General features: G+C 43.6%; 1 protein-coding gene across 4 annotated transcripts in view; it reads left to right on the top strand.

Annotated features, from left to right (window-relative positions):
* COL18A1 (collagen type XVIII alpha 1 chain) overlaps positions 1-27,510 on the top strand; it is a 155,088-nt gene that overhangs the window by 66,435 nt on the left and 61,143 nt on the right. The window contains exon 1 of one of the 4 annotated variants that reach the window (XM_081021634.1): positions 7,249-8,908. The exons of 1 other annotated variant lie outside the window; for it this stretch is intronic. In XM_081021634.1, the coding sequence (XP_080877760.1) occupies positions 7,378-8,908 (1,531 nt within the window). In that variant the 5' untranslated portion in view covers positions 7,249-7,377. Of the gene's footprint in view, positions 1-7,248; positions 8,909-27,510 lie in introns of those variants that run through there. 2 more of the 4 variants (XM_081021636.1, XM_081021635.1) reach the window with 2 other exon arrangements.

Below are 27,510 nucleotides of genomic sequence, written 5' to 3'. Positions count from 1 at the left end.
CCTGTGGAATTCTGCATCATCACATGAAAAAACACAAACAGGTTGACTACATTTTAAATCAGAAAGCAGTCGTGTAAATACATGTATACCTGGATTCTTCAAGCTGTTATCTTCCATAATTACAGGTTTGTACAACAAATGGTAATGCTGCATAAGGTGTCCTTTGTGTGGAACATTAAAAGTTCCTCTTTCACCTTGAACTTTGGAAACACCTCTCTTCTGAGGACTGTGACAAACTTCAAGAAAAAGTGACCATTGGTTGGTCTTCTAAACAGTAGAACTATGTGTAAAATAATGAAATGATTTTTTCATTTTCATAGAGCTGGTTGAAAAGAGAAAATCTGGTCTAGAAAAAGGGTCAGCTCTGCAGACTCACAATATCCTGAAAACATGCAGTGAGAGGTAGAACCAGATTTTAAAATACATTAGGCAAAATGCTCAGGGAGAAAAGGAAACTTGATGTTAACGATTCTCTGTTAACATTCCCCCAGCCCATTCCCCCACTCCCCAGTCTTCCAAAGCTATTCATGATTGTGGAGAGGAGTTAGAATTAGCTGACTCATGGCAGGGGCATCCCCCTATATAATGGGCATGTTATACACATGAAAAACAGAAGCCACTTTGTTCCAACATACTGTTGAAATCTGAAATGCTAAGTTCCATGTGTAGATGTAGACACGAAATTGCTGTATTCTGCTGGTTGCAAGATAGGTGATGAGGTGTTCGGTGTCGGAGCGAAGGCAAAACTAGAATAAGGGGAAGAGTTTGCCAAAGTGCCGTAAAATTAAATTATTTTGTTGCAAGCCAAAGAACAAGTCTCTCCAAGTTCTTTTCTTGCATATAATCTAACTCCAATTTGGAGTTAGTGCTGTAGGGCCATATTCAGGTGTACATACGGTGGCCGCTAAGAAGGCAAAAGAGGACACAGATTTGCTGAGTTATATACATAAGGTGCAAATTTGGAAATAATTACAGTAATTTAAATGAGAGCTGGGGAACCAGGGGCCCTCCAGCAGTATGACCAATGACCAGGCGTGATGGGAGGTGTAGTTTTTATGTTGTGAACTGCCCCGTCACCTTCAGATGAAGGGCGCCATACAAACAAACAAGCAAACAAGCTCAACAGTACCTGGCGGTCTACAGGTTTCCCATCTCACCCTAGTAGGGAAGATTGTGCCCAGGTAACCTGTGTGTTAGGGACACGGGTGGCGCTGTGGGTTAAACCCCAGAGCCTAGGACTTGCCAATCAGAAGGTCGGCGGTTCGAATCCCTGCGACAGTGTGAGCTCCCATTGCTCGGTCCCTGCTCCTGCCAACCTAGCAGTTCGAAAGCACGTCAAAGTGCAAGTAGATAAATAGGTACCGCTCCGGCGGGAAGGTAAACGGCGTTTCCGTGCGCTGCTCTGGTTCACCAGAAGCGGCTTAGTTATGCTGGCCACATGACCCAGAAGCTGTACGCCGGCTCCCTCGGCCAATAAAGCAAGATGAGGGCCACAACCCCAGAGTCGGTCACGAATGGAACTAATGGTCAGGGGCCCCTTTACCTTTACCTTAACCTGTGTGTTTGCTCCATCTGCTTTCCGAAGTGTTAACTGTTGATTGACCACTCCAAGGCCCCTGCTAGCTGTCCCTGCATAGGATTCTTTTAAACTTGTCCTGGACCAGGCAGCCTTTTCAAATAGTCATCTGATAGCTCTCAAACAGAGCCCTGGCCTCTGTAAGGTAGTATACATGACCACCCGCAGTAGACATTCCATAAGAACCTATCCCTCTTTCAGACTTTCTTCAACAATTTTGGGCGGCGGGGGGGGGGGGGGAGGAACCCAAACACTCTTTTATCTGTCTCCAGCCTTAGCATTTTTTTTAATAGGTTCTTTCTTTTTGCCAAGGAACATGCCTTTTGAATATGGACAGCCCAGTTGTCATAATCCTTTAATGAGATTTACAGATAATAGGTTTATTCAATTATGGGGTCAATAACAGATTAAAGGAAATATGACTGGGGTAGAGAACAGTTGTTCCTAGGGGTATGTAAACATTTGTTTTGTTTTATCTTGAGAGGATCTTGACACGAAAAAATTGGAAATCCAGAGTGTTTAGGGTTTTGGCAGGCTCTCTCTCAAATACCCAGACATAGGTGGGATGCTATTATGTTGTTCTGTGAGATACAGGAGATTGCAGAAGTGCCTTCTGACCCTGCACTTAGAAAGCAGTGGAAAGCTGAGGTAATGAGTGTGAGATTTAATTCTGAGCTACACCCCAAAAGTTCATTGAAAGGTGAAGCTTTGACTTTTCTTTTTAAATTTATTTTATTCCTTGAAAATGTATCATGTAGAAGAACAGCATGAGTTAGTGCCTGCAGCAGAGCTGGAAGTTCATGATGGATTTCCACAAATGATTGAAGGAAGGGAAAAACAAGATCTGCATCTAGCATAAATCATGTAAACGATATATGCTTAATATATTTGGGCCGCCAAATTAGAAGAAATCCTTGGCGGAGGTATAAGGAATGAAGGAATAAAAGTGATAATTTGTGTGCCCGCTTGAGTGCATGCCGTCTGCTGGTGACTTTTGAGTTGCTTCAGTGCAAAAGGAACTTTAGGCTATTCTGCTTCTGCCAAGATTTTGAGCCTGAGCTATCAAACCGTTGGATGAACAATGGAATGTTGACTTACATTGGATCATTCTGACAGCAGGAAGATGAATTCAGGAGCAAGCACATCAGAGATCACATCTGCCTAGCAGCACAATCCTATGTATATTTACTCAGAAGTATGTCCCAATGAGTTCAGCAAGACTTACTCCCAAGTAAGCCTGCATAGGACTACAGCTGGACACAGCAATCCTAAGTGGGATGGGGCGAAGTGGGGAACAGTTTTCCACTTCCAAAGTCTTACCAGTTTGTGGGCACCATGGTTCTTTCTTTTTGCTTTAGCATTAAAAATTTCTACCCACCTTGAAATGTGTGTGTGTGTGTGTGTGTGTGTGTGTGTGTTATCCATACCAGTTATGGGCTGTAAAAATTTATGGGTTCTATCCCAGAGTCTCTTGAGAGAATATAGTACTTTGGATCCAGCATATCCAATGCTGCCTCTGCCCTGCCCTGCTTCAGGGCCAAATCCTGGCTATGCCCATGGAGCTTTCAGTGACCATACCAGAGGCCTCAGCAGTGGATATTCCCCCCACCCACCCAAAAAACAGGTGAGCTGCTCTTCATTGGCGGAAAGACACCTCTACGTACTGTAATCCCCTCCAGCAGATGGATCTGAGAGTTAGGATTATTCTTTAAATTGTATTAGCTAATTGTATTGTAAAATATGTGCGCTCTAAATAGAAGCACAATTAAATAAACTTTTCATTGGTCTGCAACCAATTGAAAATTCATTTCTACAAACAAACAAACAAAAAATTACATAGCGTGACTGCAAGAGTAAAAATAGTATCAAAACCAAAATTGAAAACTTACATAGAAACAGAGATTCAATCTAAATACAAATAGTGGAGTGTATAAATTAAGACCCATCCAGATCATGTTCCATTGTTCTTTCCAAACATAAATATGTGCCTGCCAGCAGAAAGACCCCAGAGACTGGGGTCCTTGAGATGCAGGTTCCAAAAATACAGGTGCCACCATGTAAAAGGCCTTGTTCCATTCTTCAGTAAACAACGGACTGCTGACCAAAGATAGATCTTAAGGGATAGGAAGGAGCATATGTGAGAAAGCACTTGTAAAAATGCACAGGGCGCAAACGTTTGGGGATGTAAATCAGTGCATAGATTTAGTTCTGGAGAACAATGGGAAGCCTATACAGATGAGGAAGAATGGGAGTGAGAGAGTCAGGACTGGATTTAGGGGCAAGTGACTCACTTAGCTGCCTGGCGTGCCTGGCATGAGTTGTTTACCAGTCATCCCCTCAGTAGCTGAAAGAAGGTTGCACATAGTTAATATTTGCTTGTAGAGCTACTAACACTTTGTGTCCCGCATTGTGTTAATATTCACATTTTCTTCTAATTTCACAGGAAAATGTACAGCATTACTGCCCATTTAGTAGATGGTGTGTGAGAGAGTTATGGTCAGTTATTGTATTCAGACTCATGCATGGAAATCTACACTCGCATGTGACAGGAATAAATCATGTATGCCAAGTGTCCATTAAAGTCATGAAATGACTACAAATGTAATAAAAAAATTGGTTGATCACCTGACTTTTGAATATGCTCTTTCATTAAATGTGATTATCTGGAATATTCCCTATTCTAATAAAACTCCAAGCTTCAAAAATAATGCTATTGCTTCATGTTTTTGTAAACTGCTTTGAGGTTTTTCTGTACAATCAAGCGGTATATAAATTTTATGCAATAAATAAATGATAAATAAAAAGTGGGTGCCCAAATGTATTTTTGGGCTAAAAATAGGTACCGTATTTTTCGCCCCATAGGACGCACTTTTCCCCCTCCAAAAATGAAGGGGAAATGTGTGTGCATCCTATGGGGCGAATGCAGGCTTCGCGCAGCTCTCTGCAAGACGCGGGAGCCCGGCGCTGGGCTCCCGTGGCTTGCGGAGAGTTGCCTGCATGCCGAAGGCTTGCGGAGAGTTGCCTGTTCTGGGGGCTGGGGTTGGGGGAAGCTCGGGCTTCCCCCGCCCCAGCCCTGTGCCTGGGGGAAAAAAATAAATAAATTCCCCCCTTTATTTCCCCCCCAAAAAACTAGGTGCGCCTTATGGGACGGTGCATCCTATAGGGCGAAAAATACGGTAGATCTCTGGTCTGAAAAGGTTGAGGACTATTGTGGACTGAACCAGGAGCCTGTAGCAAAACATGCAGTAGTACTGCAGGGAAAAAATAGTCTATTTATGATGATCAGAACAAAAAAATTCCTTCCAGTAGCACCTTAAAGACCAACTAAGTTAGTTCTTGGTATGAGCTTTCGTGTGCAAGCACACTTCTTCAGATACACTGGATACTTCAGATACTTCTTCAGTGTATCTGAAGAAGTGTGCTTGCACACGAAAGCTCATACCAAGAACTAACTTAGTTGGTCTTTAAGGTGCTACTGGAAGGAATTTTTTTGTTTTGACTATGGCAGACCAACACGGCTACCTATCTGTAACTGGAACTATGATGATCAGGTTATGTTAATCTGATGTTAATATCAGCTATTTTGTTCAGGGGAGGCTCCCAATGGAATGAATCTGGTAGCATTGGTTATTCTATTCTGCAGGAAGATTTCACTTCCCATCTTTTCAACCCGAGGGTAATAACTTGTGGGGACACATACAGATTATGACGCTGAGCTGGAGTGAACTAGTGCAAATCTGTGCTTTGGGTGAATTTAGAAGAACCCCACACTACATCTGCCAGGGACTGGATTGGGCAGGGCATGTTATGCTTAGACATGTTGCTCACAATCCCAGCTTTGCTTGTTAAAAAAAATGCCATAGGCTTTTCCACTTATTTTCTACCTGGATACTTTGAATTTGATTGCGTTGGAAAGGTTAAATGAAATAAAATGAGGTCCCTCCTCCATCACCATAACTTGCTGCTAGGCACCCAGTGTTGCCAGTTGTGATGAAAAGGCAAGATGGGAGACCTTTTTGTTTCTGTTGACTCTATAGATGTCAGCACCAGCTGCTTGCTGATCCAAAGGTTCATGGGCAGGATGTGCCCAGACACTGGCCCAAGACTTGCACAGCTCCTCCCTATTCAGTTGGGATTGAGAGATAGAGTTGCGTGTCATCTGCAAACTGATGACACTGCATCCAAGTCCCCAGATGGCACCTCCTACCAGTTTCATATAGATACGGTGACCCAAAGGCATGAACCCAATGATTCAGAAGTCTTCCAGTGCTACTCTCTAGCTGTTCTGGAAGCTACCAGCATGAGTTTGACTAAACTGCGGGAGGCAGTGAAAGACAGAAGTGCCTGGCGTGCTCTGGTCCATGGGGTCACGAAGAGTCGGACACGACTAAACGATTAAACAACAACAACAACAAAGCTGTTGTCCCCTAGGCAGAAGTGCTGCTACTGTAACACAGGCCTCCCTTTCCCCACCTCACAGAGCTGCTCCAGGATACCATGGTCAGTGATATCAAACACTGCTAAGAAGTCAAGCAGAATCAACAGGTAGCACTCCCTACGCCTCTCTCCAAATAAAGGTCATATTGTAAGGCTGACTGGGGCTGTTTCAGAGCTGTTTGCAACGAGATTGAAATGGGTCTAGATAATCTGCTTCATCTAGACATGCCTGTAGTTGGCTAGCCACCACACTTTCTGTCACCTTGCCCAAGAAAGGAATATTTGTGACTGGGCTGTAGTTATCTGAGACCTCAGGTTCAGGGCGATCCTCTTAGGAGTGGATGCACAGCCTCTTTTTGTTCAGTGTGGTGGGCATCACTCTTTCCATAAGTGAGGCATTAATTGGATCCAGCTGTGAGGTGGGGAAAGGGAGATCTTAAAAGATACAATGGACAGGGTTCAAGAGAGCATATGGAAGGCTTAACTCACACCCTAATTTTGTGTGTGTGTGTGAATACCTAATACATATGCTGTTGCCAGTGATGATGTGTATGGGGAGGGAAGTCCCTGATTTGTAGATAGCCCATTCCCCCCCCCCCCGTCACAGTAACTATGGATATGATTAAGCCAAATACAAACACCTTTTTAGTCATGCCCATTTGAATGGCAGAGTTATAAGCAAGTATTTAACTCTCCTGTTAAATGAATTGGGTTCAAAACTGCTAACTTTAGCTGCTGACGTTAACAGTTTTAACTAGACAGGAATCCTTCCCCTTGTGTGACTGGAGCATATCTACTCCCCTGCAAGTTTCCTGCTGTGTTCCTCCTCCTTTAGAAATGATATCTTTAAAGAAGAGATATCAGTGCTGATGTTAATTATTTCAAGTCAAGGAAATTAACTGTAATCAGCCAGGAAGGGGAAACATCACTGCCTCCTTTTAGTATCAGTTCGGGGCAGGGAGGAGTTTAATGTGCCCAAATACTTTTGTGAGCTTCAGGGGGAAAACAGGAAAAATGCTTACATGGTGAAGCAATCGAGCAGAATTGCTGGCTTCCAGGTATGCCTTTTTGTGTGTGCTTGTGCATCGGATAGAAACAAATGCATCTTCAAGTACGCTTGTGGCTCGAACACTCTTGCCTTTGGGAGCCTTGCTGGCTGTGCTGTAGTTAGTTTTTGATTTAATGGGAAGCAGGCTGCTGGAGGGGAGGGCTCTGTTAACCACGCCTCCACTAGTGTTATATCTACTTGGAAGAGAGCGGCATGCTTCCTCACCCCGGAGCTCCAGAGGACACAGATCAATGTGAATTCTTCCATTCACCACTCACTGCAGCGCAGCACATCTCCCCCTCCAAGCAACATTTTAATGGCTCGAGCTGAGCTCAGCATTCGGCTTCTGCTGTTGCTGACCTGTTGCTTATCCAATGCACAGGGCTGGAGTTGGCTGTGGGGGGGTTCGAAGGAAGAAACCCTCCCACCCACAGAAGCTGCTGGTACTACTGAGGAGCAGACGGCACAGCAACTTGCCATGCCTGCGGCTGCCACCCTGAACACCCCCCTGGAAAGCACTACCCAGCAGAAGGGAAGAGTGTGGACTATATTCACCCTGAAGAGGCCGGACTTGACTGCAACCACAACGATCCCTACAGCTACATCATCTTCTGAGCTGGAAAGCAGAGAAGGAAATATTGCAGGGGTAGGGGCTGAAATATTAAACGTTGCTGAGGGAATCAGAAATTTGGTTCAGCTCTGGGACGAGAAGACAACCACAGGGACGGAGAGGACCGAGGCACCTGCAACAACTGATCTTCTGACAGCATCTCCCACCCCTGTGACGGAGGCAGTGAGCATCCAGAATGCTACTGCCAACTCTACCGGCAATGTGCAGACCTCCCTGGAAGCTGGGCAGCCAGAGCTGGTTCTCTCAGTGACTACAAAGCCTTCTGTTCCCTGGAACAAGACTAAAGTCCTCTTAAAGAAGCCTGAGATTCCACCCCCAGGTAGTGCTTCTTTCTCATTTTCACCAGATGGTCATGCTGGTGGCACCAGATTGGCTTTTCAAGAATCCACAGATGCGGGGCAAGGAAGTGCCACCACCCCAGGAACAAGGGCACCCTGGGGAGCTTTCGCAGAAAAACAAGGAATTTTGTCCAGTGCAAATGCTTTGGGATTGCAGGAGCTTCAGGCTAATAGCAGCCGCATGCATGCTGGAATTCCATCCAAGGTGGTGGGTGCTTTAGACAACCGGCTATTCAATTATGTTGCAGATCCAGACAAATCAGTCTCTAATGGCAATAGAACCCATCTCAGCCTTAAAAGCCACCCCTTCCTTAAGCATTCTGGGATAGCCGTAGCTGATGCACATAAGAACCGCTCTAGTGATTCTGTTTCTAATTCGAATGCAATTAATGTTATGGATTTCCCCCCTGCCAATAACTCTGACTCTCTTGAGTTTCTACTAACCTACACTATGCAACATTTTAGCAATAGTAGCACAGGGCTTCCTTCCTTCTTTCCTGGATTGACTCCAACAGCTGGCCACTGCTTGCCCTTACCGACCAATCTGTCATATTGCAACAACCTGGGCATGAAGCATTTCCGAGTGCCGAATTATTTGCATCATGGCAGTGAGGAGGAAATTCGGGCTGCTTTGCATGAGTGGGAGGGGCTTCTTAAAACTCGGTGTCACCGCTACTTGGAGTGGTTTTTCTGCTTGCTGCTGGTACCTGGGTGTAGTGTTTCTCTTCCAATAACACCTCCACCATGCCGGGGATTTTGTGAGGCCCTGAAAGATCTGTGTTGGATTCATTTGAAAGAGGGGCATCTTCCGATATCATGTGACTCTCTCCCAGCGGAGGATGGTGTATATTCATGTGTGTTTGTTAATGTTTCAGCAGGTAATGTGGCAGGGGCAATAATATCTCTTACCAACTCTTTCTCCCCCCCTCTCTACAACCAGGTAAGCTAATTCTGTGATGGATTCTGGTATTAAAAACAGCCACTTTGCAGCTTTATAACACAAATCATGCTTCTCCATCTTTCAGGAAAGGGCATGAAGGAGGTGTCTATTTCTCTTTCACTGACAAGAAGGATGATCGTCCTGGTGCTGAGCATTGTCCTGAGCCATACATTATAGCATTAGCTGCCAATCTGTGGAATGGATACCACTAGTGGCAAAGGGAAAGTATTGTGGAACTCTGTGAAAGAGCAGGAGAGCCCATGGACTTGGCTGTAGCCCATGTATTTACATTGTAGACAGGGAAATTCACCACCAACACACCGGAGGCTACATATGTGCTGAATGTACGGTAGAGATACGTATATGGTGGGCTTGACTTGTGACAAACTTGTCCAAATTGTTGGCCACCATTGCTTTCGATCAGCCTTCCTCACCCTGGTGTCCTCCAGATGTTTTGGACAGCCCCAGCCAGTATGCCCAATGGTCAGGGATGACAGCAGTTGTAGACTAAAACAACTGGAAAGGACCAGGTTGGGGGTGGCTGCTTAAGATTCTAATCTTTTTAACGTTTGGGAAACTTGAACACTACAGTGAGAAATTAATGGGAACTGGATGAGAGATAAATTGATTGAGGGCATGCATATAATTGGCACCTTAATATTGTGTGTGTGTGTGTGTGTGTGTGTGTGTGTGTGTGTAAAGAGAGAGAGAGAGAGATTTTCACTCATCTGAAGTGAATGAAATCAGTGGGCTGTAATTAATAAAAATTTCTTTGGTTGCTTCATTTAACAAAAATCTTTCAAGTGAAGCCCCTTCATATCTTAAGAATGCATTTAATCCCACAGTGACATATGTGGTGATGAATAACATCTATTGGCGCTTAAAAATGCATGGGAGTAGGAATATGATAGGAAACTCTTACGAGTCAAATGCCTAATTATTAGTGTTGTGTGCGTCCTGTATGGTATCCTAAGTGATCTAAATTTTTAGTGACATTTGGAGAGAAATACAACTTAGGTTATCACCCCCACATCTTCATATCCAGCACATTTACATTTTAAGCTATGCAATGTAATGCCCTTTTACCAGGTCCTTTATCTCTTAAAAGCTTGTTCTTTGCCTAACTACCTGGCACTGGGCGTTTCCACATTTCCCATATTTTGGAATTCCCCATTCTCTCTGCCGTGTGCCCTAACTGTAGCATTCTAGAAAGCAAGTTCCTACAAGACATGAATATTTCTCGGTGCCTCTGTGATAGTTCAGATTTCTGCTGGCAGAGAGTTATCCACTCAGTCTCAGAATTTTAGAACTTGGGGGTCATCCAGTGAAATTGCTTGGCAGTAGATTCAGGACAGAAAAAAGAAATACTTTTGGCAACATGTAATTAATCCAGGATATGGAATATATTGCCGCAGGATGTTATGATAGCTGTTGGCATCAATGCCTCTTTATTTAGCAGATTCATATCTTTTTATTAGGTCTATCATCCATGAATCTATCAATGGCTATTGGCCACAATAGTTAAGAAGAATGAAATCCCTTGTGTTCCAACTGGTACAAGCGTTTTTGATCCAGCAGTGGTCTGCAGCAAACCCTGAAAATCAACTTCAGAGCATAGGTGACAACTCCCTGAGGCCCTGGGTGCCTGAGCACCCACAAAATTCCCTATGAAGGGGCCGGGCACCCACAAATTTCAGTGTCAGAGCCATGCAAGCTGTATGGCACCCACTGCCCCAGACACCCACAGTCACAGAGCCAAGTTGGCACTCCTGCTTCAGAAGGTTGGGGGAACCTCTAGTGCAGAGGGCATGGGGGGGGGGCTGCAGAGGGAGGGGAGAATAAGCAAAAACCACCCCTCCATTAGCAGATTCCTCCATTGGATCAAATGCCATTCCATGTGCTCAAAGGTCTCAGCTGGGTTGCACCCTCTCTGGCTGCATGCACACACTTTACCTTTGAAGCACATTTCTTTCTTTCAAAGAATTCTGGGCACTGTAGTTTGTTAAGGGTTGTAGGGAGTTGCAACACTGTAAGCAGTGAACTATGGTGCCCAGAATTCTTTGAAAGAAAGAAATGTGCTTTCAATGTGCTTTAAAGGTATAGTAGTGTGTACACTACCTAAATCTTTGGCTGGATATAGGGTATCCAACCTATATAAATTATGCAAATTTGCTTCTGTATCTTCTGAGGATTGACAAGAAGCAGTTTATTATTATTATTATTAGTAGTAGTAGTAGTAGTAGTTGGAGTAGTAATTACGCTTATATCCTAATCTTACTTTTCAACATCAGAACTTAGGTTTCCTAGTCTGCCTGCCATCCAGCACTGACCAGGTGCAAGTTTACTTAACTTCATTCAAAATGTTGCATCCTATAGCCTTTGACCCACAATGAAGGATGATACTCGATTCCTGGAACTTCTTCTGCAGTGCATTTTTCCTGAGATTTTCTGAGAGGAATTTCAAGGCACACTGTGATGCATGGTGGCTAGAGTGTTGTGTTTTGATAAGTGGGTCTCACTCTCCCTGCCATAGTTAACACTAACTACTTTGTCTGGGTTCAGATATCATACCAAGCTGACATTAGCCTAAAATGGAAGCAAAAGATTCTCATTTCCCTCTCACAGACATGGTGGAGGAGGAGGGAATAGTGCATAAGTCTGAGGCTCACATGGCCCAACATGGTTTAGCATTTCATTTGAATGCAGCCTATATCTCAGCTTAAGCTTTACAGTACAGGGATTTTGTGAGACCCAAATGCCACTGGAAAGCATTTTAAGAAGGTGGACAGGATAGAAGTGGAACATAAGCTTCATTTCACAGCTAGATATTTATTTGCTTTAAGAAAATATAAGTTGAGATTCTCAGGATTTTGCAGCTAAATAATTACAGTCGTACCTTAGAAGTCAAATGGAATCCGTTCTGGAAGTCCGTTCAACTTCCAAAACGTTTGGAAAGCAAAGCATGGCTTCTGATGGTCAGCTCCTGCAACCAATCAGAAGCCATGGAAGTCCCATCAGACGTTTGGGTTCCAAAGAACGTTCACAAACTGGAACACTCACTTCCGGGTTTGTGACGTTTGGGAGCCAAAATGCCCGAGTACCAAGGCGTTTGGCACCCAAGGTATGACTGTATGAGAAGCACATTCACAAGCCACATGGTCCTAGGCAGTTAAATCCCTGGGAAGCAGTGTGGGGCAGCTTGGAAGAGGAATGGAGAATGGATTTGCAAGCACATACGGTAGCTTTTTTTACTGAAATGGTTTAGACCAGGGGTCTGCAACCCGCGACTCCGGAGCCGCATGTGGCTCTTTTACACCTTTGCCGCGGCTCCGGGGCGGATACTAGCGAGGGGAGGAGGCGCATTGTGCGCCCCGACACTCCCCACTGTGGCGGGCGCTGTACTGGCTGTGACGTTGCATGGGGGCGGTGCGTGCGTTAGTCACCCACCGTCCCGACGTCACCTTCCCACCCGCCACATTGTAAGGGGCATGTACGCTGGTCACTGCATTGAAAGGGGGCATGTACGCTGGTCGCTGTTTTGAAGGGGAGTGAAGAACCACACACACAAAAAAGGTAACTTGTTAATTTAACATTTATTTCTATGAGGAGGAGTAATTCTGAGGGGTCAAACAAAGAAATAATAAAAAAGTGACAAAAAAGTTATTTTTATAATGACGAGTTTTGCGGCTCCCAGTTTTTTTTCTTCGGAAACGGGTCCAAGTGGCTCTTTTTGTCTTAAAGGTTGCAGACCCCTGGTTTAGACTAAGATTCACACCACACTGATAGGTGTGATCAAAGTGGGAGTAATTAATCCTCTTGTATGTTTCACTGTTCCTTGGACCATTAAAGATGAAAAGGTTATCTTGATTTTTGCAAAGAACACACAGGCCAGTTTTCATTTACGTAATTTAGTAGCCATTACATCTAGCTTAGCTGTATCATACATTCCTTCTGTTTTGGCTAAATCACTTTTATGTGGGTCAGATATGAAGACTGCCAAATGAGAGTGAATCCACCCTTTCCGTTTTTGACTGCCTTGTTGTTCATCTGATATTAACTTCAACGTATTGGTTCCCTTTATGGGTTTGCTATGATGATATGCATATGCAAGCAACCCAGATTCATGACCCAGTTGGACTGAAGGACTTGAATTGAGTTGGCATCCATAATGTAAACAAGGATAAAATATTTCCAAGCACTTGAGCTTAGTAGGGTTGTAGGATTGAGAGCTGTCTCTTATAGGTATGTATACAAGGAGCCTATAATAAGGTGTGGGATACCCTCTACCATCTAGAGTAGCCCAGTGTTTGTTAAGGTTAGACCAGCAGTTCTGGTGTTGTTCCAGACACACACCAAAAGGGAGGCAGCCAAAATTACAGTTCATCAAGCTAGATCTTGACTATTTTTAAAAGCTAGATCTTCACTATTTTTGAAAGCTAGATCTTCACTATTTTTAAAAGCTAGGTCTTCACTATTTGCCTGACACAGTATAGTGATGAGAGCTGATGGGCCTTGCTGGATAGGATAGGTGCTACAACAGAAAAGGCCCTTAAAGGACTAATTTTGGCATAACATTTGGTGGTTTTACAGATGAGAACCGAATGCAGAGAATATTAGCTGTACAAGGACACACTGTACAATACAGAGACTAGGGGGTAAAATAAATTACATTTATGGGTACAGTTGATCTTAAAATCAGATCTCACATACTTCTAAGTCTAGAATGTATAAAACGCTGCCTTGGGGCCAATTGTGATATGGGAGCATATCTATAGCTATATATCTTTATCTCCTGTGCCTATCAAGAATCTTGAAATAGCTCCCAGAATTCACAAATCTTCTTTTGAAAATAGATTTGCGTACTAGTTCTCACATTATGTCTGCAGGTATTTGACTTGTGAAAACACTCCAGAGTATTTTTTGGAAATAATATGTACACCTGCTCACTTTCTTTACTGTAATATTTCTTCTTTATTTTGAGTGTTAACTGGAAGAGTTAAGATTGCTTGGCTTTCCACCCAGTCATGCTCTTACTTCCTTCAGACAGGCAGCAGGAGTTTCCTTATCATTAATTCTTACAGATCTTGCATTACAGGGCCAGAAAAAACTCCGCACAGCATTATTGAGTGTTTTGATGCTGAACTTCCTTTTTAGGGAAAGCCTTCATACAAAAACATCCACAGAATAAGGTAACATTCCTTAATACTTGGTGGGATTTATAAAGGCAGTTGTCTGCATTGACACATGAATGCATTGGGATAAAAATCTTCACTGTCTCTTCTGAAACAAACCCATTTTATTCAAGTCATCTTCAATGAACTTCTTGAGATCTGGCATCAGCACCTGGCATACATGGGCAATTGCAAGGGCCCATGCAGCGCCCACTAGGACTTGCTTGCTTGCCTTGCTGTTCTGTGAACCCTCTAGTGATGGCGTTGCTACCAGCCTCCCCCTTGAGGGCTCATGAGGAGGAGGAGGGGGAGGAGCCTGGCAGCTGCTCCACCTCTTTCCCTCCTATGCTTGCTTGCTGGTGGGCTTACCTGGCAGCAGCAGTGTAATTGTTCACAGAACAGCAGCTCAACTCCCAGCCCTTTCCGGTGTCACCACTAGAAAAGGTTTCAAGCACATGTAGAGGGAAAGGGGAATCTGAAGAGCTTGGGGATGAGTGGCCACCCATGGGTGTGAGGTTGGCAGCTGCAACAGTACTGCTGCTTTGAGGGCTCAGGTTGTGGTAAGCTCTTGGGGAGTGGGTCTGCACTGAAGGGTGCCCCCTGAGGGCAGCTTGTTCAAGGCCCACCAAAATCTGGCACCAGGCCTGAATTCCTTTCCTTGATTCATTGATTCACACAAGCTAAGGATCTTACAAGAAAGAGCATGTTTTTTTCTTACAGCGGGAGCCTCTTTCTTAGACATCAGTTGAGCCCAAGATAACTTAAGATTGAACCGTTGTTCTAAAATATTTAAAATGGCACTTTTATCTACTGAGAGCATGCAGAGCAGAAGCGTCTCAGTATGAATAACATTCACAATGGTGCTTCAGATGTGCTTTGTTTCAGCACTCTGGACAATTGTTCTGCACACACCCTGCGCAACTATTGTCTTTGTGCCACTTTGTGGTTATTTTGGGCACATGTTCCTGTCCAGGGATTCAGCTGTCCACGCATCTGCCATGTGGTTTCCAATTAGAGTGATTGTTCTTTTTCTTCCATCACAAGATGGAATCTTCATGCATAAAACCCTTTATTTTTTGTTATCTTAGTATTGCTGGCCTTTCTAGAACCCTGATGGATACTCTAAAATCTCATAGAAGGATATCTAGTTAGTCAGATGGGAAATGCACATCTTGACAATAAAATTTATGTTCAAGGAGCCTTTTCCCTTGAGGGTCCACGAATACGCCTCCCTATTTTCAATGCTTTATTCTGCAGGTGCATATGGGTGGTTCCTGCCATAAGTACAGGTTGCGAAAAGATCACAGAAAACACACAGGTACCAAATGTTGATAGAACAACTTAGAGGGGTGGCTGGCTGGTTCCTGACTCCTTAGGACCTCAGGCTTGAAACCGTGGGATTGAATTCTTCCTTCTCTTCCTGTCTGAATTCCTTCTAAGTTAGAAGACCTGCCCACTCCTACTTTCCCTTTCTGGCTTAACTGCCCCTCAGCCTCCTTCTTCATCGACTTTCCAAGTTGGGATCAACTGGTGGGATACTGCAGCAGTGCTTTTTCTAGCTGAAGGAAGGAGCACACACAGGGTTACTGTAGTTGCCTGTGCTGCTGCCTCTCTTGGCTTTCACGAGAGAGCATGCATAGCCTTGTGTGCAAGGAAACCAGTGGAGATGTCTTAGCTGCCTCGCATAGTTTTAAAGAGCCAAGTGAGGCATTTGGGACTGTACTGTGGGCTTTTTTCCAGCTTTCAGTGATGAGTTAGTCACTCACTGTTTCCTTTTTAGGGATCTCAGGGTCCTTCATTGGAGTTCCATTTCCCTGGCCACTAAACACTGGAATTGAAACTGCTATAAGTTGGGGGAAGCAGGTTTGGACTGGGTGGAGATGTTCCTCTATTTAACCCTGCTGGGCTTTGTTGGACTCTGCCTGCAGAGTGATACCAGCACCACGCCGCTGGTATGGAGCTTCCTGCTTTGCTTGCCAAGTGCTGCCGGGGGGATTCTCGCCAGCAACAGCTCACAGAAAGCCCTGAAATGTGCCATTCCTGGAACAGGATGGAGGGATGGCTGAGCTGCCCTGGGATCCACTGGATCCCAAACCAAACCCACTGCTGTCACAAGACATCAGGTCTGATCCATGCCTGATCACTGTACCAGCGCCAGGCTGGCGCAGTGTTTTGCCCGTCCCTGTCTTCCACCTTGCCCAGCATGAGCAATAGGACTGCGGATGCTGTGCCCCGCTCCCGCCCTCCCATTAAGCTGAACTCATTCCCAGCCAGGATTTGGATTGCCTTTTGAACTCTCAGGAGAAGATGCCATAATAATGTTTTGCGTCCACTCTGGTTCTGTACCTCATTGGCTATTACTTCACCCTGTTTGACTCTGCTAGATTCAGATGTTTCCAAATGTTTATGTTTGCTGTGGATCAATTTCTTCCAAAGGTTGCTGGTTTGGGTTAAAATGTACTTTGTAAGGTTGGGTTCATTTCAGTGCATTGAAATACCATCTTTTGTTCTATGCTACACTTGATGATGATGTGGTGGGACAGGACAGGAGGAGGTTTTCGTCAGTGCACTTATTGGAAAGAGGAGAGGGCTGGTTCCTTCCTCCCTTTCCTCTTTGTGAGTGCTTACGTAGCAGCGGTACTTAGGATGGCCACTTATCTAATGCTCAAAAAGAGGGCAAAAAGGACACTCATTTGCATGTACTAATTTGCACATGCTAATTTATGTGTATGCGCACACATTTAGAAACAATTACTATAACTGAAGTAGAAATACAATGCTTCTCACTGCAGTGGAGAACACGGAGGGCTTGTCTACACGTCTGCTTGTCCCATGCCCAGAAAGCACAGGTCTGAGCGACTTTTCATTTGTCCCACTACGTTACCTGGGAAAGCCGACTGATTGTGAGCTAATTTCTATTTTCTGTGCATGTGTGTTCTGCATTGACTTAAGCATCAAACTCCATCATTTTTGTGTATGCTCAGATGCTGATTGCTGTAACCCTTTTACTTCCTAAAGGAAAAGTCTTAATTTTTACACATTTACATGCACTTGGATTGATTTTACTTTAACCCTTTGGACAGTGTTCACAGTTATCCAGGCGCCAGGCACATACAGTGGTGCCCCGCAAGACGAATGCCTCGCAAGACGGAAAACCCGCTAGACGAAAGGGTTTTCCGTTTTTGAGTTGCTTCGCAGGACGAATTTCCCTATGGGCTTGCTTCGCAAGACGAAAATGTCTTGCGAGTCTTGAGATTTTTTTCCCGCTCCCCCCCCTTTTTCTAAGCCGCTAAGCCGCTAATAGCCTTTTAGCAGCTAAGCCGCTAAGCCTCTAAGCCTTTAATAGCCGCTAAACCGCTAATAGCGCTAATCCGCTAAGCCGCTAATAGGGTTGCTTCGCAAGACGAAAAAACCGCTAGACGAAGACACTTGCGGAATGGATTAATTTCGTCTTGCGAGGCACCACTGTATTGTGATTGAAGTCACTTATTATCAGTGTGAGTGGGCGGGGCTTGGGGGAAATGGCCTCAGAGGCCAAATTAAGATCCCAGCAGGCCTGCTTAGACTTTTGGGCTAGAAGTCAATATTTACATGTGAATGGTGACAGTCCTGGAGAAAATATGGATGTCACCCACCCATTACTTATTTGATATACATTGGTGAATGATGACTGTCCCATTTGGCATACTGCATGTATTTGCTGATGTAAATTTCTCCACATTCACAAAATTCAACTGGCATTAGCTTGTGAAAACTAATATTCACCACATTTCAAACACTTGCAAGTGTCAATCACTTACTCAGGTTAATACCAGGTTGCTGTGGAAACAGAGAAACATGGTGGAAACACAACTACCCCACCATCCCAGTATGTGCTGATAGTTAAAATCATAATCTTAAAATGGGAAAATTAAGTACAGAGTTCCCCAAGAGCTCTAGAATGTTCCAGGAGTTGACTCTGGCTCTATATCGTATTGACCCGAATATAAGCCGTGCCTGCAAATAAGCCGCACCTTTAAAATTCAAGGGGGAAAAAGAAAAAAAGATAATACTCGAATATAAGTTTCTCCCTTAAAATTCTGCAGGCACTCACACCCATAAATGGCAAATGTAGAAGAAAATCCTGCAACGATATTGTAGAAGCCAATTTTTGTAAGGTCATGAATTTAAGCCGCACTTTAACTTTTCAAGGTTGGAATTTGGAAAAAAAGTGTGGCTTATTTTCAGGCCAATATGGTACATGTTAGCAGTTTCCTGCCACTGTGTATCAAATATGCTTTTTATGTTGCTGTACACACCAGAAAGGACTCGGGGATGTCTTCACACGATACATATTACCTGATTTGTTTCCCCATGCTGAACGTAGCTGTCATCTGCACATGCTCAATGGCTGTCCTAAAGGTACACACCTCACCTTAATCAACAGTTATGGTTTCAAACTGGATGGAAGCTGGATTGAGAGAAAACACATCAAATCACAGTATTTCTCAAGAAACAAGAGGAAACATAAAGACATAAACGTCATGTGTAGTCAGCTTTTAATACCAGGAGTGCACTGAAGGCAGAGTAAGTGGTAATGTGCACACAACCACAAAATCCATATTGGAGGCTGCACCCTCAAAGAACATACGTTTTATGCAATTCTTTCTATTGCTATAAGTATGGATAAAAGAGGATTTTTTTTAAAAGGAAAAAACCCACAAATGTTTGTCCACCCCTTACAGGAATATGGATAGGAGTTTAAGCAACTTCATAATTTGAAACATCTGGCATACACCCTCTCTCTTTTAATGGCACCAGTTCAGGGCAAACATTTGCATCATGTCCCAAACTTGCTGGCATTCATGCCTTGTAATTTTTACAGCTGTCAAGAGGATATAATAGAATACAGTATTGTAGTCAGCAATCCTAGGAAAAAAAATCTCTTTGGTCGGGTCTGGACATGAATCCAATTGGTGCAGTTGTTTCGTACAGTGCTGTGTGCTTGGCTGATGAACCCAGTGTTCCCATTCTTATCTCCTCCCTCCACCACATGTGCACACATGATACCATGTGTACCTGCTGGATTTTTTCCAGGGAAGGGGGGAAAGTATAGACCTGTATCTAGCATCTGGGAACAGGGCAGCCTTTTCTGGTGGATTTTGTGACTGAGCAGTGGCAACACCTGGGACACCAGGAATTGGGTATCCTGAAAAACTTGTATCCCAGGTCAACTGTTCCATTGTTTCTCTGTGAGGGTAGACCTGCCATCCATCTGCAGCTAGACCTGGCGTCCAGACAGCATCCTGCCACAGTTGAAAACTCAATCCTTTCTCTGGCTCCATCTACTTCCTATAGCACTTAATGAATGACATTACTGCTACAGTCAACTTCATAGCCCTCCCTGAATTTCCCTGAGAAAAAACCAGGTTAACAATACAGTGGTACCTCAGGTTACATACGCTTCAGGTTACAGACTCCGCTAACCCAGAAATAGTGTTTCAGGTTAAGAACTTTGCTTCAGGATAAGAACAGAAATCATGCTCCGGTGGCGCGGCAGCAGCAGGAGGCCCCATTAGCTAAAGTGGTGCTTCAGGTTAAGAACAGTTTCTGGTTAAGAACGGACCTCTGGAACGAATTAAGTACTTAACCCGAGGTTCTCATGCACAGGGTTCTCGTGCACCAACTCATCCTCCTCCCTCCTAGAAAAATGGGTATAACATTGGGTTACTTTGAAGGACTGGCATAAGCCACACTGTCTCAGACACAGCCCTTTCCCCTGCAATGTTGATGTAATAGCGATTAATTTTATCACTATTATTGATATCGATAGTGATATTGATTGATGGTATTGGTAAGATTTTGTTATCGTTTTACTGGTGGGGGAGTAACATTTTTCAGGTGTGAAATATGACACGAATTACAAAAATTGTGAACTCCTGGCTTTGCTGCCGGTTTTGGGTCCACATGCTACTGCCCAAATAAAGCTATGCTACAACCCTGGATGCCTAAAGGGTTCTCTTTGTGGGGCATCAGTATTATTATTTTTTGCTTTTTTGGATCTCAGGTTCTACAAGGGAAAATCTTGCTCCTGCCCCTGTTTTTGAACGAAAGCTGGGAATCTGGAAATTGTTGCTCATCCAGGAGAGGGGACTACCCTCGTACCCATCTGCAGATGTCCATGAACGCAATCTCCTAAGAAATTAAGGAATTACACTTTACACCATTTGTTTGATTGCTAATATTGTAAAAACCAACCCCCCCCCCAGCAGCAGCAACAAAAGTGTCCCTATAGCTACAGCGAAGACCTATCATATAGGGTCTTCACACATCTTTGTAAGTGTGTGTATTGAAGATGGAACCACCTTAATCTCCATTATAATGTTTAATTGAACAGAATGCTCTTAGATAGGTATATGAAGTGAGAGGCTTGCTTCTTTATGGCTGCCAGTTTATCCTAGGATAAACTTGAATTTCATGTGAAAACCTCACATTGTAAACTTCATTTAAGTGTTCTAGATGGAACTGTTTTAAGGGAAGCTGACACATGATAAGTTGAATTGAGCTGCGTGCGTTCCAAGGAAACTCCCTGTTCATTTTTTGGCTTTCCCTTATTCACAGGATTTTCTTATGAGACTTAATTGCATTGGACGGCGGGGAGAGGACAGGGGGAGAAAGTAGGGAGTGGGTTTTGAAGGGCAGGGTGGGGAGGGAGTGCCTTTAGGACGGCCCTGTGCTCTTTTGACTCAAGGAATAGCACAGCTGCTTAAGGTTTTCTTGAAGCTCTGCTTTCTGGGAACCGGAATTTCTAAGTCTTTCTTGCTCTTGGCTTCAGGGCTGTGAAGCAGAGCTGGAAACAATAATTTGTATTACAGAGGTATAGAAGCATTTCTTTAAAAACCGAGAAACAAACTGTTCAATATGCTCTTGTTCAATCCATTCTTTTTTTGGAGTATTCCCAAGACTACGGTAATTATAACACAGCTTTATCACATTATCAGCACATTAACATTTGGAGAGATTTCTGTGGTAGTGCCTAGGTATAGATTTCTCTCTAGATAGGTTTACCTGGTACCACGTGCTGGGTGAAGTCTCTCCCCTTAATGACATTGAGGATCCTTATATAGTTTCTGGAAACCACAGGAGGAGAGAACGCTCTTGTACGCAGGTTGTTTTTATGGGTTTCCCACAGGCATCTGGTTAGCCACTGTAAGAACAGGATGCTGGCCCAGATGAGCCTATGGCCTGATCCAGCAGACTCTTTTTACGTTCTTATGCTTTTATCACTTGTTTTAACTGCTGCCTAATCAGCTTTGTTTGTTTTTTTGATGTCTTTTAATTCTGATATTTATTGTGTTGTGGTGCTATTGCTTCATAAACTGCATTTTGATGTTAAATGACGAATTAATTAATGAATTAATTGAAATTTCTATTCCACCCTTCATTTAGCGATCACAGGGCGGTTTACATTATAAAAACACGAAGTTGTATACTGTAATAATGAACAAACACACACACACACACACACACACACACACACCCCAGTTTAAAAGGGAAGAAGAATGTTTTTGCCTGGCACCTAAAGTTATGTTATGAAGGCGCCAGGTGAGCCTTCCTGGGGAGAGCATTCCACAAGCAGGAAGCCACTGTACAAAAGGCCCTTTCTTGTGTTGCCGCCCTCTGAACCTTCTGCAGGTTCTGGGTCAGTTCATATGGGGAGAGGCGGTCCTTGAGGTATTGTGCTCCTAAGCCATTTATAGGTCAAAAGCAGAACTTTGAATGTGGCCTGGAAACTAACTGGCTGCCAGTGTAGTCGAACCAGGATCGGTGTTATATGCTCAAACCATCTTGCGCTGGTGAGCCAGCTGGGTGCTGAATTCTGAACCTTCTGAAGTTTCTGAACCGTCTGCAGAGGCAGTCCCAAGTATAACACATTGCAGCAATCTAACCTAGAAGCTGTCAGAGCATGGGCAACAGAAGTCAATCTTTCCTTGTCCAGACCGGGGTTCAGCAGGCCACCAGGCGAAGCTGATGGAAGGCATTGCATTAGACCAAAGGCTGCATTAGACCAATATTCTTCTAGTACAAGGTTCAAAGTAGTTACATGACTGGCTATTGCTCCAAAACTGTCTGTAAGGTGTAAGAGTACTGGCAGGCTCCTGCTATGAGATATGCTTTGTGAACTTTCAACAATTTGTTATATATAAAGAGGATGAGGAGGCATCTGGTAATTTCCTCTGACTGATCATCCTCTAGGAGCCATTAATCTTCCTTGTGGCAATGTGTGAGTCACAACAGACACAGGGTTATCTTTGTTCACAGTATAGGCACTGGGCAGGGTCAGAAAGCAGCACGGTCCTGGGTTCTGAAGTTGTGTGGGGTGTCCCTTTGCTATTTCCTGTGGGTTGTAGGTCTGACAGCCTCCCTTTATATTAGATACTTGAGCGTGGGAGTGAAAGGTCCTTGGCTGCACATTTTCTCTATTATCTCAAAAGTTACTCTTCTGTATGGTTTCGAGGATCCTTTGGCTCAAAACATAACATCTGCAGAGGCCAAATGGCAACACTTCACGGACTTGAAATAATTAGGGTTTGCTTGTTTGTGTTTGACGGCGAAATGCTCTAATTTTCACCCTCTTAATTTTTCACAGAAAAAGAATGCTTTCTGTTTACTTCGGTTTCCCCCCCATCCCTGTCAAGATTTTATAGAAACGCCCACTGTGTGTCTTGAGTTTTTACTGATCAAGCACATTTAAATTTTGTTAGGCTAATGTCTTTTGGAGATTAAGCAGCTTGTGAGTACAACTAAAATGCAAATAGCACATAAGACAGGTCAGTTTGTTTGCTTATGGGTCAATGAGTCTCAGGACTGTGGTTAATGTTTGTCTCAAATGTTGCAGAATGTTTCTCTTCCAGGTGGCATTCCTGGAGGGGAAACGTGCCCTGGCTTTTGATAAACCCCACCCCCACGGTCTTGCTTTACTAGAGTGTAAAGTGAACTCTTTAAAAGTAGTGGTTCCTGACCCCCTCCCTGAATATGGGGAGGGCTCTAAATACACAATGACCTTTTTTGACCTAGAAAACCTCTCCCACAATGGTGAAAGTTGCAGCAATGCAGCTGTTGATTGATATTTTCCTTTCAAGTCTGTGGATGTGATTAAAGTTATCTCTCTTTGCAAAATAATCTTTCTTTCCCTTAGCCATGAACACTTTGCAAGCGTGGGAAACCAAGTGCATTCCTGTATTCCTCCCAAGGTACTTGGGAAAACCATAATGCTTTTTATTTCTCAGGTTCTTGTCTCCATTTTTATTTTGACATTGGATTTAAAATCTTCTCCATGAAGTTGCTCCTTATGAGTCTTGAGTTCATGCTTTTATCACAGTAGTCAGCTTTGAGTTTGAGGATGTTTTCAGTTTATATGTTTGTTCTTTTGGATTTATTCATCTCTCCACCCCACACCTCGACTTCTTAATCCACCCTTTGCCTACACACTCTTTATCTTTTAATTGTAACAATTTTTGCTGCACTTTTACTTCCTTTTTTAAAAAAAGAGATTTTCAATTTTTGGTAAAATGTATGTAATTGAAAGCTTGAATTTTTAAAACAGCATTTTGAGTTTCAACCTTTTTTTTTGTATAGAGAAAGAGGTTATTACACAGTTTGGCTCTAACTTGAAGAAACAACATGTGTTAGGAAAAAATCTCACCCACTGTGTGGGTGATTGAGAAGAGCTGTAAAACAATGCCAGAAAAATAAGAATTTGCTGTGAGGGTCAGGTCGTGAACATAGCCAGATGTTCTGCTGGGGCTGGTAAGAGAATAATTTCTGGATATGAAAACTCCAGCATGCCTTGAGAGAAAACTCAATGTACTTTTGTTTGTAATTATTTCCATTTCCATTCAAAACGTACAAATGTGCAGTGGCGTTGGGAGGCATGGAATGTCGATCTAGGAGGCTTTCCCATGGAGTAGAGGAAGAGAATTTGCAATGCAGGGAGGGGGTTGCAAGAGAATATTGTGGGTGTTGGGCTCAGTGCAACTGCGTTCATCAGTTTCAAACATTTTCTCATGAAACTAATAGTGCAATACTATGCCTTGGGAGAGTGCTGTTGTGCTCAGGTCTTGCTTTCAGGCTTCACATAAGCATCTGGTTGGCCACTGTGGGAATGGGATGCTGGACTAGATGGGCCTTTGGTCTGATCCAACAGGGCTCATCTCATCGTCATTGCCCCAATGGCCATGCTGGCTAGGGCTAGTGGCAGCTGGAGTCCAGCAACTTATGAAGGACACCATATTGGCTGCCCTTGGTGTATAGGGTTGTACATTAAAGATTGCCTTTTCTTTATGGCAGCATTTGGACATAATAGCTAGAATGTTTTTTGTTGTTGTTAGGAAAATGAGCTTAGTTTCATCCTGGACTTAGACGCTCTTTCCCACCTCTCTCCTCATTCAGTGTGGCTCTGAGCAAGCTTCCAATTCCATTTTAGATGGAGTTTAGTGTGTTGCAATTTAGAGTGCTGTCCACAGCCTAAACTGCAGATCATCTTAACTATGGTGAGTTTGAAACAAACCAGATTCATGCACATACTGCCTCAAGCATGACACGCTATGAAAGGGAAGCATGCATCTCCAGACACTCACTGAACATGCGCCAGGGAACTGAGGTCAGTTGCACCTTCCTAGTTCATGCACATCATATGTCACCTTGCACTGGAGATAGGTATCTTTCTTTCACCCTTTATATATTTGTGAACACTGACAGTAAGTGAACAACGATACAGCTTGACAGATTCAATTTTCACCTTTGGAGCAGGGAAGGGACAAAGAAAAGGTTGGTGCAGACATCATGTGCTTGGGCATTGTGAGGAACATTATGGGCAAACACAGCAAATTGGAGCCTGGAATTGGAATCCAGATCAAGGACACCAGACAGGCTGCTGTGTGGATGGCACCAGCTGTTCCTGAACATATCCTGAGGAAAACAGCTGGTGCAGGAATGCCTTTAAAAGTTTAGGCGCAGTATAGTTTATTTGAAAGTGGATATGCATACTTCTAGTGGTTGAACAGAAATTAATTCAAATTGGATGTACCCTACAAAGAGGTCAAGAGGTCATTTATCCCAATTATATCCTATTTATCCTATTTTACCAAGCCACAGCTAATTTTTTTATCTATAGCTGTGTCAGAACAGGAAAAAATTGAGGTGTCAGGTCACTTGGTGCCTTGAAATCTGATGGCAAGGGCCATCAGAAATTCAAAATACTCTCACAAACTTACATGTTCTCCTATTGAGTTGCCTGTTCCTGGAGTTTAGTGCATTACTTTGTTTCCCTTTATGGTTATTTGAAGTTGTGGAGGCCTTCGAACCCCTGAATATTATGTGGCATTCATTTCTGGGGCAACCCAGTCTGATGAATGGTATATAAAACAACAGCAGCAGCAGCAGCAGCAACAACAACAACAACAGAATGTAGGAATGGCAGTTTTGAAGGCTGTTGGGGTGGGGTAATTTCTGGCAAAAATTAAAGAAATGAAAGCGGCAAGTGGCCACACTAAAAACTTCATAGATACAGCTTTCTGTAAAACACTTTTTTCCTATAGTGATACTACAGTTATTTCCCTGTAAAGGAGCCTTCACCAAGTAGATGCTCTCCAGATGTTTTGGACTACAACTCCTGTCAGCATAGGTGAAGGCTGCTCTATAGGGATATTAAAATATACCCTCTTCAAGCCATGCCATCATGATGTTTGCAGATCCTATTGCCAAGGCAACTTGTTTCCCCAACTCCAGGGAATGATTGCCATTGTGATTTGTCATTTTTCCTACGGCCAGGTGTTCCACAACTGAAACTGCAGCCAGGAAAAGTTTTCCATTCAAGATGACTGACGGCTTTGTACATGGGAATTATGTTGTGGGTGGGGAATGGGAAAGATATGAATCACATTTTTCTTTCTACTCGCTGTCATTCATATTATCAGAAACTGGCCTGCGTTTGTCTTTGAGCAGCGCAGCGCTTTCCTGCTGTAAAAACTTGAGTGTCACCTCATTTTACAAGCAAACAATTATGGAGGTGACTCAAGGTCAGCATTAGGTCCAGAGCAGCGAGCTGCGTAGAGATTTCATCCTTTCCCTCTCCTAGCCCAAGTCTGTTCGCTTTGCTAGATTTCTCTCTCACAGCTGTGCACTTTAATGGGAAGAACTTTCCCTGGAGCCCAAGCAGAAGGGCTGTGAACTCTGGAGTGTGGCTATGGTTTTGGATGCCTGATCTGTTTGAGAGCCTTTGCACACAATACCAAAAGGAAAGAGGCATTTGCAGTATGATGTTTGGAGAGACCCATGTCTGTAAATATATTGCCAACAAATACCTTGTGAAACTCCCAGCTATCTATTTATAGGAGTTTGCAAACAAACATATCCCCTTCAAATGTTTTGAAGCAAAACTCCCCCCCTTTTTTTAATTGTGTGAAAAGCCCTTAAGTCTATTTCGTGTAAGAGAACATTATATGTGCTAGGATCTCTTCCAAGGTTTTGGTGCAAACACAGCTGCTTCGTTTCAACTCCCAGAAAATGAAGATGGGGGAAAGATGGATACAGGTGGAACTGGAGGGAAATTAAATTGCAGTTTAAGTATTGCAGTGTGCGAAACCAGATCTGTAGCAAAGTTTTACTTGCTTCAGTGACTTCGTAGTTTTCTTCATAGAGCAGGAGGTTGGGTTGCGATCAGTGATGGAGATGGCTGTTCTTGTCACCCTCAAAAGGCTAAATAGCGGGATTGGGTGGGGAGTACAAGGCTAATCTCTTTTCCTCATATTCAACAAAGTTTTTTTTATTGTTAATTAATCTGTACCAATAGGCACATGTTACAGTTGTCACAGGAGTGCCACTGAAAATGACCTCATTTTAGTTTTTATATTTTGCTGGAAGCTGCCCAGGATGGTTTTCCAAGGCTTGCCTTTTGCTCTGATTCAGTGGTCAAGAGCAGCTTTTCAAGGGGAAAGCACCAAGGCAAACAAAAAAGTGCTTGTACACAGAGCTTTAAATTGTGGAGCTTTGCCTAGAAAGTGTAGGGCAAAAGGTAAATGTGGGTGAGCCCTAAGACTTTGTAGAGAAGAGTATTGCAGGAGTAAGACTATTATTTTTATCTTCATACAAATCTGCGTATTTGAAAGGCAGATCTCACTGGTGACCTCATTACCCATTGCTCAGGATTCACTGCCCCATCTTAATCTATCCACTGATTTTTCGAGTTTCTCGAATAACCACCCTTTTGATCCGGATGGTAACCGTCAACTATGCTATCTCTCTGCATAGTCAGAAACTCAATGACTGTATCTATGTGAATCTTCATCCTTCATTTAACGAGTGGATAAAAATGGCAGTGAGGGGCATC

The sequence above is a fragment of the Podarcis pityusensis genome, assembly GCF_964106645.2.
Source record: "Podarcis pityusensis genome assembly, chromosome: 1".
In the NCBI taxonomy this organism is placed as follows: domain Eukaryota; kingdom Metazoa; phylum Chordata; class Lepidosauria; order Squamata; family Lacertidae; genus Podarcis; species Podarcis pityusensis.
This window is presented reverse-complemented; position numbering and strand designations above follow the sequence as displayed.